Source organism: Numida meleagris, chromosome 2, assembly GCF_002078875.1.
Source record: "Numida meleagris isolate 19003 breed g44 Domestic line chromosome 2, NumMel1.0, whole genome shotgun sequence".
NCBI lineage: Eukaryota > Metazoa > Chordata > Aves > Galliformes > Numididae > Numida > Numida meleagris.
Window position 1 is genome coordinate 46,275,719 of NC_034410.1, and position 11,635 is coordinate 46,287,353.

General features: G+C 44.9%; 1 protein-coding gene across 2 annotated transcripts; it reads left to right on the forward strand.

Annotated features, from left to right (window-relative positions):
• On the forward strand, positions 430–10,846 carry SFRP4 (secreted frizzled related protein 4). 2 transcript variants are annotated; one of them, XM_021387972.1, is made up of 6 exons: positions 430–1,182; positions 1,284–1,364; positions 1,440–1,505; positions 4,053–4,251; positions 7,120–7,183; positions 9,481–10,846. In XM_021387972.1, the coding sequence occupies exons 1-6, from the start codon at positions 633–635 to the stop codon at positions 9,667–9,669; spliced, it is 1,149 nt and encodes a 382-aa protein (XP_021243647.1). In that variant the 5' UTR covers positions 430–632; the 3' UTR covers positions 9,670–10,846. The 2 variants fall into 2 exon arrangements, with proteins under 2 accessions (XP_021243647.1, XP_021243648.1); XM_021387973.1 differs by lacking the exon at positions 9,481–10,846 and adding an exon at positions 7,540–8,828 and having other exon boundaries at positions 431–1,182.

Genomic DNA, 11,635 nt, shown 5'->3' on the forward strand with positions numbered 1-11,635 from the left:
GGCGCGCCCAAGCCCGTGTCGCAGGGCGCTCCGGCTCCGCGGGCTCCGTGAGGTGAACGTGGGCAGCGGAGGGTCCCGCCAGGCTCGGGGCACAGCGCGCTTCCCCCACAGCCCCTCAGCGCACAGCGGGGGCAGGGCCGGGGCGAGGCTCCCTCTGCTCGCGCTGCGTTGAGGGGCGTATGGAGAAGCGAGCCACTGAGGAGCCCGAGGGGTCCCCTTTCGCAGATGGCGACCGCTGAGGGGCAAAACGGGCAACGAGCGGTTCGCTGCCCGCCCCTCGCCTCCTCCCGTCCGCGTCGAGCTGACGGAGGCACCTCCAAACCCCCTGGAGGCGGCCGGGGCTCCGCACCAAAACTTTCTGCGGAGCGCGGGGTCGGCCCGCGGGGGACGGGCGCGTGTGCGTTTGTTTGGCTTCGCCCCCGCTTCCACCTCCGGGAACGCGTTACACGCCTGAGAGAGGGGCGCGGCGATGCCGGCGGGGATTACGGCGGTGGAGGTGATGTCACGGTGCCGGCCCAGCGCGCACACGCACGCACACACGCACACCTCCTCCGGCGCGGCGGGGCTGCCCGGGGAGCGGATCGGCCCCACGTCACGCGTGCCGCCGGTATAAATGCCGTCCCGCGATTTCCATGGCTGTCGGCGCCGCTCCCGACACCAAGTGCAGCCGGACTCAGGGGCGGCGGCTGAGGAGGAGGAGGAGGCGGCTGAGGAGGAGGCGAAGGAGGCGGAGGAAGAGGATGCTGCGCGCCTTGGTGGCCGTGTCCCTGTGGCTGCGGGTGAGCCCGCGGGCGCAGGGCGCGCCGTGCGAGGCGGTGCGCATCCCCATGTGCCGCCCCATGCCCTGGAACATCACCCGCATGCCCAACCACCTCCACCACAGCACGCAGGAGAACGCCGTGCTGGCCATCGAGCAGTACGAGGAGCTGGTGGGCACCGGCTGCAGCCCGGTCCTCCCCTTCTTCCTCTGCGCCATGTACGCGCCCATCTGCACGCTGGAGTTCCTCTACGACCCCATCAAACCCTGCCGCTCCGTCTGCCAGCGCGCCCGCGACGGCTGCGAGCCCATCATGCGCCGCTACAATCACAGCTGGCCCGACAGCCTGGCCTGCGACGACCTCCCCGTCTACGACCGCGGCGTCTGCATCTCCCCCGAGGCCATCGTCACCGACCTGCCCGAGGGTGGGTGAGCGCCCGGCCGGGGGCGGCGGGGCGGCGGGGGGCGGCCCCTGATCTCGCGGCACCCCCCGGCCCCGACCCCCCGACAGCCCCTCTGTTTGCAGATGGGAAGTGGACGGACTTCACGCAGGGCGTGCTGGTGCCGGACAGACCCCCGCAGCCCGAGTGCAGGAGCCGCGGCCAGGGTGAGCCTGGGGGACCTCCCCACCTCCCCTTCTCGCCCCGCACTCCGTAACCGCTCCCCTTCTCTCCCCCCGAAGAGCGATGCAGGTGCAAAAAGACGAAGCCTACGCTGTCGACCTACCTGGCCAAGAACTACAGCTACAGTAAGTGCTGCAGGCTTTGCCCTGCTCCCTTTCACATGCCTGTGCTTGCCCCCACTCCAGGCCCCATCTCCAAACCGCGGGTGCTGAGGCTTCTCCATCCCAATGCTTTTCATGGGCATCAGTGACCAGCACACAGACGGTCACTGTTTCCCGCTTTTCTGGGGAAATGTGGAATTTCAGTAGTGTACGCCAGGACCAACAGATTACCCTGCAGGAATAGCGCTTGCTGCTGCAAAGGGCACTCCAGCGAGTGCGGCTGAGCATGGCCCTGTGCTGCTTGGCCAGCTCCTGTGCTTGTCCAGCAGCTGGAATTAACAGATTTATTAGCTAAATAGAGCTTTTAAATGTAAAAAAAAGCCACAGTGAGGTACAACTTTTTTATTACACATGTATATTCTTTAACTCGCTAGCCAGAGCTTCATCTGGTGGGGAATTGTCACAGGTTAAGTGACAATTTGCAGCAGCTGGGCAAGGAGTTGGCTGATAGTTTTTGCGTTGCATGACATTTTGGCAGTACAAGTAAGTATTCACTGCACCCCCCTACCCTCCTGTCCCTGTCCATGGGCTTTCTGCTGCTGGGAGTCAGGAAAAACACTAGCTAACGTTGGTTACGTACCAGATTAAACAACTGTAATGTGAATAGAAAAATCCCCGTTAACAATGAATTGAACATGCAGTATCAGGCTTTGCACTTTATGGACTTTTTCTCAGGGAAAAGCTGTTTCTTCGAGGGAAGTACTCAATTCTCTTGCAATCGAGATGTTATATGCAGTCGATTGCTGTTTATCTGATAGCAAATGAAAGTAAGTTTGTAGTTACTGGCTTCTTTGTTAGTACATGGAAAAAAATAATCCAAGACAGTTGCTCACATTGAGCAACTAACTTAGAAAGGATATTGCAAACTTTCTTGTCAGGGCATTTTGGTTCATTTATAAGATATATTCTCTTTATGTAATTCCTTAGCCCATCTTGATACACTGTAAGGATGTGTTCAGGTGGGACAATGAATTTTCACACTGATCTGAAGTATGTGTAAATGAAGTGGTACAAAATGATTGTTCAGACATGAAACGCAGGCGTTAGTCACGCAAATTCTGATTGCAGGGGCTTCAGTGGGAGTGGTACTGGAATAAAAACTGCAAGTTGGGTTCCAAAATTAAGAAAAGATTGAAGGATTTCATTCCACTGAATTTGTAAAATCAAGATTTTTGTTGTTGAGAGGTAGATTTTCATCTAGCCTCCTCAAAAATAGATAGGCATGTGAACATGTAAGAGGGATTGATAAACAAGACAAGGGAGAGCAAGTTGCAAACAAAAACCACATTTTTCTGAAATGCTTTGAAGTAATACATACTACAGATTGTATTTCTAGCTGGTCAGAACTTTTCTTAGTTGTTAAAGCTGTGAGCACCGTAGCTGATTATAGACCCATAGCTGTTCTGATAGGTGTAATTTGAAAATGTTTTCATAAGTCATTCCATGCATCATATATCTTTTGTGCTATCAATATGAAGCCAACATCTGCATTCATTACAGAAAATTCCACCTACTTTTAAAAATAAATATTATAGGTGAACAGTTTCAAAATAATCCCTGTTATGTAGGAGGTACATTGGTTTTGATCAGACTTTGAAAATGAATTGTGAGTCTCTAAAACTGAAATTCTCTTTCTTCTTCACAAAAGAATGTTGTGACCATTCGATAATAAGATCCTTCCTATTTTGACATTTCCTAGCGACAAAGTCCCTCATTTTGTTCCACTTCTCCCACCTGGTGCTCAGCACAGGGCAGTGGCAGATACTCCTGAGTTGCTCAGGCTCAAAGACAGGCTGGTATCTATGTCAGAGCCATCTGCAGAACTCCTCCTTAGCCTTGTGGATATGCGGATTTCTTCAGTAAAAGATAAAAATGTGACTGCTTGTGCATTCAGAATCAGAAGAACCTCTTTCATGGTTTATTTTAGATGAGAATGTTACTACTGCTCCGTAATCTGAACGTAAAAGAAGAAAAAAAGTTATTAACTGAGTACAGCATGGAAGTCCCAAGCCTCTTCACTTCTAAGTACTTGTTTAATGCCTTCCTTTCTTATATTTAAGAGAAGACGTGAGTTATTGGATGTGACCTGTGGTGAAATGACTTTGCTATTGATAAGGCTGTATACCATCTATGAGGTTAAATTATTCATTGCTTAATTGGAAGCAGCAACACGTGGATGTAGAACAGCCCAGATGCATGTGAGGAGTTGCTCTCAGCTGACTCAAAAGAGCTGCCTGTGTGTGTGATTCCCAGCTAGGTCGCCTGGCCTGATCTGGCAGAGCTTTAAGCACATGTTTCATTTCACAGTTGTCAACAGTCCTGCTGAAAACCAAAATCGGGATCAGTCCTCTGTTATTCTAAGCCACTGTATGTGCCCGCACATGAAGAAAGAGCTCTAGTTTCTCAGCCAAAACAACAGCTTTCAATTTAATGTGTTTTATTTAATTTTAGGTGGTGTTTAAATTTCCGAGACTGTTTGTTGTTCTTACGCCACTATTTTTCTACTTGCAGTCATTCATGCGAAAGTAAAAAGTGTGGAGAGAGGGAACTGCAATGAGATAACGACTGTGGTTGAAGTAAAAGACATCTTGAAGTCCTCGATGCCAATTGCTCAGTCCCAAGTGCCTCTCCTGACCAATTCATCCTGCCAGTGCCCACCTCTGCAGCCGAAGCAGGATGTCCTTATCATGTGCTATGAGTGGCGCTCCAGGTGGGCACCTGCGATGTGGTTCAGTGTGATGGGAGGGAAGGAGGGCAACACAACTCCCTTTCGGGTCACTTGGCAAACCTGTCATTAATACTACACCTCCATGTCGCAATGACCTTCACAATTAACTTCTTCCACTTAATTAATCTCACCTGTAACCCACAAACCATGGTGTTGTTGGGTGCTGGTGGCCAATTGCTAGGTACACTGCAGGCAGTGGAGGCAACTACTGCTATCTGTTCTCTAGGACTGCTGCAGGTACATGCTACCAGCCCACTGGTGGTCCGTGCTGGTAGGATGGTGTAGTGACTCGGAGGAAAGCAGAGTTCTGTCCCAAGGCAGGGGATGGGAGTCCACAGGACACAGAGCCAGCCCTTCTTCTCTGGCCTGTCTAGGCTTCGGACCGATGCCATCAGCGAGATGTTTCTTGTCCCACAGCTGTGCTGGGACCAGCCAAAGCTGCAGCCACTGGAGCTGTGCCTCCCGGATGGCAGATGAAAAGTAAATATGCTCAGAGCAGCTTGCCAGTTCTGCTGTATGATTAAAAGTCAAAACAAAACTGACTTTACCAGACCTTTTCTCTGGCAGTCAGCCTAGCCCCAGGCATGGAAGGAAATCCAGCATGCTGGTCTGGAGGAGAGGAAGCAGTGGACCGCAGCATGCTTTTCTTTTTGGGTTCTTGAGGCACAGGGCAATGTCCCATCCATTAGCACCCCAAAGTAATGGTAGAAGTGATGCCAGTAGGACGGGTTGTGGTGTGATTGATACATGTGCCTCCATGCTGTGGATCGGAGGTAAGACTGTTTGTAAAATGTACAAACTGGTTTTGTATATGACTGCTAACATACAGAACATGTGTATGGATTGTAAAACATCTACGTGCAGAACTTAATGGACCATATCCATATTTTCGGCCATTTTTTGTGTTGATATTTTAAAAGAATTGTACAGGTGTTTCTAATGCTTGTTCAAGCTGCCATCTGATACTTTACTATTATAGCTTATTTTAGGGGGGGGAACTAGGGGTTTCACAACTTTTTTATTATTACGAGTATTTTATTATTACACAGCACCTTTCCCCTCCAGATCTGGAAGTATTTCACAAAGATTAATTTAGAACCCTCTACTTGTGTTAGCTTTGTTATGGAGAGGTGCTCTGGGCCATGCAGAAATAGCAAAACTGAGATAGCTATCAGATTGCTCTGAGCTGCAGGGCTTTGCTGGAGTGAATCCTCAGCAGGTTCTTAGGGAGAGGAGATTTCAGAAGTGAAAGGTCCTCATCATCTTCTCCTTTACTATGGAGAATGCGCAACAATCGCTAAATATTTTGTGATGGTTTTTAATTTCATATGGATTTGCAAAAGCAGCATAAGCTATCATATGTGTTTCCTGTTGAACTCAGTGGTATGTAAACAGAAAGTTTTGAGTTACAGTAACTCTTTGAATGTCAGAGACAGAACGGGTGGAAGCTGCAGCCCTCCTGAAGTCAATGGCAAAAGACCTATTGCCCTTAGGTAGGATTAGGATTTCACTCAATAACTTGGTTTGAACAGTAGCTGCATCAGGTGAACATCGTGTCATGGTTTCATTCATCATGCTGTGGCTGTAGCTTCAGTCCTATTTGTATTTCTCGAACCTCTCCCTGGAAGAAAGAAGAGACGTGTATCATGGTAGTCTTGGTTCTACAGCGTTTGCACTCAGTGCGGCCACTTCCTGGTTGGGCGAAGTGGGCAATCAGTGACTAAGGGTTGTGGGTGGCAGCACTTCATACTCCTTTGGAATTAGTGAACATGGCTCACGGACAGTGGGGAGTCAGATCCTGCCCCACAGTGTGAATCCCACCCGCCAGCAAAGTGCTGTGCAAATTGTGTACCTTTATATTTTTGTTCTGATGTCTTCACCAACACTGGTGCCTAAGGCAAGTCCTTTAGCATTAGGGAAATAGTACTGGAGCATATTAAGCCCCAAGACAAAAAAAAAAGGGAAGAAAACAAAAATATTGAAAATAGTTATCCCTAGAGAAAATACAGAAACTCCAGCATCCCTCCACTATAAAATAGTTGTTTCAACCTTGAGACTCAGAAGCTATGCTTTAGAATAAACTCTCTTAGAAGCTCTGTAAGGCATATACCATTTAATAGTTACACTTTTGTTTAATTCATTTTATAGTATCTAGACTCAGTATTTTCGTACAGGAGCTGGCCAGATTTCACTGGTAGACAAATACCAACACCCATACTTGTTCCAAATTCACTTTAAAACTCTCATTAAGTGATTACATGTAACACATAAATAATGTAATCCTAATGTATTAGTAGACAGCAATGGAGACAATTGCAGGTGGTCAGGTATTGTTACCATTTGTCAGAGAAATGGTATTAACTGGTGCATGTAAACCTATCTTTTTTCAGCAAAGAAGTCAAATACATCAATTTAAACTGCTCATATATGCACACACACAGAGGACATAAGCAGAAATCTATGTGATAAAGACATTTAAACAGTTTCATAGGATATTACCCAACTCATCACTTTTTTTTAACAGCAATCAAGGCAGGACAGTTTTCCCTCTCAGGACAGTGGCAGGTGAGGACAAAGGGCTCTAATGTTTTCTCAGTACTACTTATGTACTGTAGTTTTGGCTCTAGAACCTAAAGGAAAGTGTTGCCTTTTTTCTTTGTTGTCCTCTTTTGTTTGTTTGTTTTCTTTTTTGAAAGCCTGAAATACATTTCTGCCCATCTTCCTGTATGCAGAAACTATCAATACCTGCTAGTTCGTTTCAACATCAGTCAGTGTTAAACCATCTGGAATGACATCTCAGAAATCAAAACCAGCACTATCTGTAACGTGTGCTTGCTTCTTGGTTTTCAGGTTGATGCTTCTTGATGGATGTCTAGTTGAAAAATGGAAGGATCAATTAAACAAGAGATTTAAGGTAAATACAATCAAAGAAAAGAATGTTAATACTCTCGGTAAAAAGTTAAACACCATTGTGGATTTTTCAGCATTTAATAACTTGCTTGAACTTTACATGTGTAGAACACCTGTGAGTATTATTGTTAATTTTAATTTTAACAATTTAATGTTCAACATTTTAATACCTCCAAAAATCAGACTGCTTATCTATGCTTAGTTATATATAAATGTAAGTTAAAATTTGAAAACTTCAGTCTTGAATGTTAAAGTCTCTAAAATTTTACTTGTATTTTATGCCAAGTGTCCCTGAGCAGGATGTTGTCTGATCTTTGTGTGAACTCATATTACAGTAATGACTCCGAGAATTGCCTTTAGGTGGCTGCTTAGTGAAGTAGCTGTCTGGTGATAAGCAGATGAATACATAGTCCACACTGGGTAAGAAGGGTAGTTAAAATCCACTGCAGCTGTTGAAAGGGCTTTGATGCATTAAAGAGTGCAGTCCTGAGACACAGACTACTCACCAGCTACATCCAGCTAAAGACCACTGCAGGTATTGTGCTTCCCCTCGCTGCTTTCAAGGAATGTTGGAGGAAAAAGTCTAACCCTTACTTGTTATCACTCCCTGCTTGTAAACTCTTTAATATTGTAAAGGAGACGATGTCTGACTCATCCTCACACTTCTGGAGGTTAAAGAGCTTTCTGTAATTCAGAAAAGGTTTCAGAGCATTAAAGACATGTAGGTACACGTACCTTAATTAAAGCCCACAGATAGATGATAAAGAGGAGGAAAGAGGTTGTGTATTTCCATTTGTTGAAGCTTTTAAATTACAGACCAACTTCTTTCAGGCAACTGTACTTGATGCTTTTATCATTCCCCTTTCTCCTCACTTACTCTCATGAAACCTGTTCATGAAAAAGAAAATGAACTTTAAGATTGTAAAAAAAAATATATATATATATATTGCAATTGCAGATTAAACCAGGCAGGATTCAGGAGATTAGTGACATATAACTTAGACTCTTGAAATCCCATAGCTGTAAACTTAATGACCAGTTGCTGGCCCACGTGTTTTAGTGGGGTCCTCACACTGTTATTTCTAATTGTAGCCTGAAACATGTTTGGTAAAGAAGTGTACGATGACTCTGCCTACATGAATATAGCCAGTATGGAGCTAGGTGTTGCAGCAGATTTGTTTAAGGTCCATCATTCATCTCTGAAGACTTACATCCAACATTTAGATTGAGTTACTGATTAAAATGAGTGTTTTGAACTGTCTCTGGACCACAAAAAACATCTGTTAACATAACCACAGCATGGCTGGTCTCTTTTCTAGCCAGGCTGAGAGTCTGAGTAGCAACAAGGTCAGCACAGAGAGATCAAACAGGAAAGCTGCAGAGCATTGCTCTTGCTCTGATCACTGGGCAAAGCCCCTTCTTTGGGAGTTTCAGACAAAGAAGTTCATTAGTAGAAGGAAAAGGTGAGGACCTTCTCCAGCTTCTACTGTCTCCCTCTCTTTTCTTCAAACATGTGTTTCTGTTCCTAGAGGTGAAAGAATAATAGAATCAGCAAGGTTGGAAAAGATCTACAAGATCTTTTCCAACGAGATCTTCAGTCCAACCATCCACCTACCACCAATATAACCCCACTAAGCCATGTCTCTCAACAAAACGTCTAAACATTTCTTGAACACCTCCAGGGTCGGTGACTCAACCACCTCCCTGGGCAGCCCATTCCAGCGCCTGACCACTCTTTCAGAAAAGTAGTATTTCCTAACGTCCACCCTGAATCTCCCCTGGCGCAACTTGAGGCCATTCCTCCTCGTCCTGTCACTAGTTACAAGAGAGAAGAGGCCGATCCCCAGCTCACTACAACCTCCCTTCAGGTAGTTACAGAGAGCGATAAGATCACCTCTGAGCCTCCTCTTCTCCAGACTGAACAACCCCAGCTCCCTCAGCTGCTCCTCATAGAGTGTTCCTCAAAGAGTGCTGCAGTGTTGTGAATCTCCATATTTTGGACCGCCTAACCACTTAACCACACTTTAAAAACGCTTGATTTGAGGAAAGGTATGAGAAGCACACTCATATGCAGCACACACAGGAGAGATGTGCAGTTATCATTTTCATCAGCTGATATTGTGGAAATTCCTCCACCCAAGAGTATGTGGCAAGTTCCCACTACATCCAGCTGTAGCATACTGAGCTTGATGGCCATGCAGGACAGAGCACAAACTGTTGAGATCTGTGGTTCTGGATAGCTTCGATTAAGATGTGATTATTTGTGGTAATGTCTTTCCCTCTCTTTCTGCCCTTCCACAGAGATGGGAACAGAGACTGCAAGAACAAAAGCTGCGAACAGCCCGCAGTAAGAACCAGAATGCAGGACGCAGTGGTCGGAGCGGGGCCCAAAAACCATCAAACAAGAACACCAACACACTGGTCAGCGGCCCCAAAAAGGCCACTAAAACAAGAAATGGCCAGAAAGATACGAACGCTAAAAAAGTATGAGTGTGACATTTCTGGAAAGAAAGATTTTTCTTACATGATGAGGGTCACAATCTGGCTTGACTGGCATGTTTTATTAATCCAGAACTCATCGAATTAGAAACTCCATTTCTACATAGACATTTTTGCTGCACTTTACTTTTAAAGGTTTGCTTTTCCTTTCAAGCCACTGCAAGCCACAGAGTGTAGGTTTTCACTAATAAGTGGTAGGCATATTCAGGCTGACTGAGCTTTATCTTAGGGCTCTCATTTGCACTTCTAGGTAGAGCTGTCTTGGCTGCTAGAGGTTTTAACTCTGTGTCCCTGTTGCCCTGCCAGAAGTTGGGAGGGCTGCACAAGGCATCTCTTCTCTGCTCAGAAAGTGCACTTTGCAGCTGGGTGTGTAAGTTGGCAAGTTACTTTGTGAGTGAATCTGGTGAATTGAGAACCATGGCAGCTGAGGAGCAGCAGAGAGATGTAACTTTTGGCAGAGAGCTGCAGTAACTACTACAGCTGCTGTAGCTAAATCTATTTGCTATTGGGAATCACAGCTCTCACTCAGAGCAGTCAAAAGCATAGTTTACCAATAAGCATCTGGGTATGCATTATGTGATTATTTACTTTTTATGAGTGCCAGAAATATCCTTACAGTGTTAGTTTTTGACTTTGTGTAGTAAAAATGCCTTGAAAGCAAACTAATTTTTTTATTATTATTACTGTACTTCAGGCTCTCTTCTGTTGTTATAATTTCAAATGTATTTAAACACCTAATTGACAAAAATCAGTATTTTTTAGAAGGACAGATTAAAGTGAAGCAGATCTGCAGAATTCTTAAAAATAACATATGTTTGCTGTAATATATCTTTGTTACAAAAACTGGAAGAGAAACATTACTCTAAACATAACTGACAGCTGCTGAACAGTATTAAAAAAGAGGGCTTCATGTGGCTCCATGTTCATGTGGATCATTTTTATCATTTGATACCAAATAAATAAATAGACAAATAAGAACGATGACTTGTTCCTATTCATGAACTTCTGAAAACAACTGGCTAGGTTCCATTCTGCTGACTGGAAAGTAACATTTACCCTGCAAGCTGTTGTGGACAAAGCAGATGCTAATACTGACCTGTTTAGCTGTTTGAGCTATGAAAATAGCAAAGGTGATACAAATCTAATCGGCATAACACCAAGATGGCATTTATGCTGTTCCTGCCCAGGCTTTACTTGGATATGGCAGTATGGCTAGCACAGTCTGATTTCTGTTAACAAATAAGGAGATCACCTTCATCAACACTGTGAGAGCTCATGATTGATATCCTAATGAACTTCAGGAATTCCTGCAGCAAAACTGAGGACTAGATGTAGTGTTTCTGATATCTGTAAAACAAACCTGGCATTCCTAAAATAGAAAGGGTCTACATCAGAAAACAAGAACTAGCTCTGTGTGTAGGTTAACATAAAGAGTTTAAACCAATCATGTCAGTCTACTGATCTATATCCTTAGCTGAATTCCAATGCAATTTGCATAGATGAATTTAAAGACAGAGTATGCTGGAGTGATTTTGGTAGTAACATAACACATTTAGCAATATGCCAACACAAGCCAAAGATGTAAATTACAATTTAGAATGCTTAAAACAAAAGGACAGAAACGGAACAGAAAAAAAATTTAGAACAGCTTTTAGGGTAGTTCAGGGGGAAAAAAAAAAGCTACACAACTTAAATGGTCATTGATTGAGTTTTGAACCATTGGCTAAAATAAGCCAAGGTCACCATATGAATGCAGGTCTTTCCTACTAATTCTGGGCAGATGTGAAAATTTATCTCTATGGAACATCTGCAGAATAAGATGCAAAATTCAATCCAGGTGCCAGAAATGCTGAGCATTTACTGGATTCACCGGCTTTAATGAGAACTGTGTGTGTTTAACGTGTCAGAAAAAAACAGACCACAAACTTTAATGCCTGCATCCAGACTATAGGTAGAA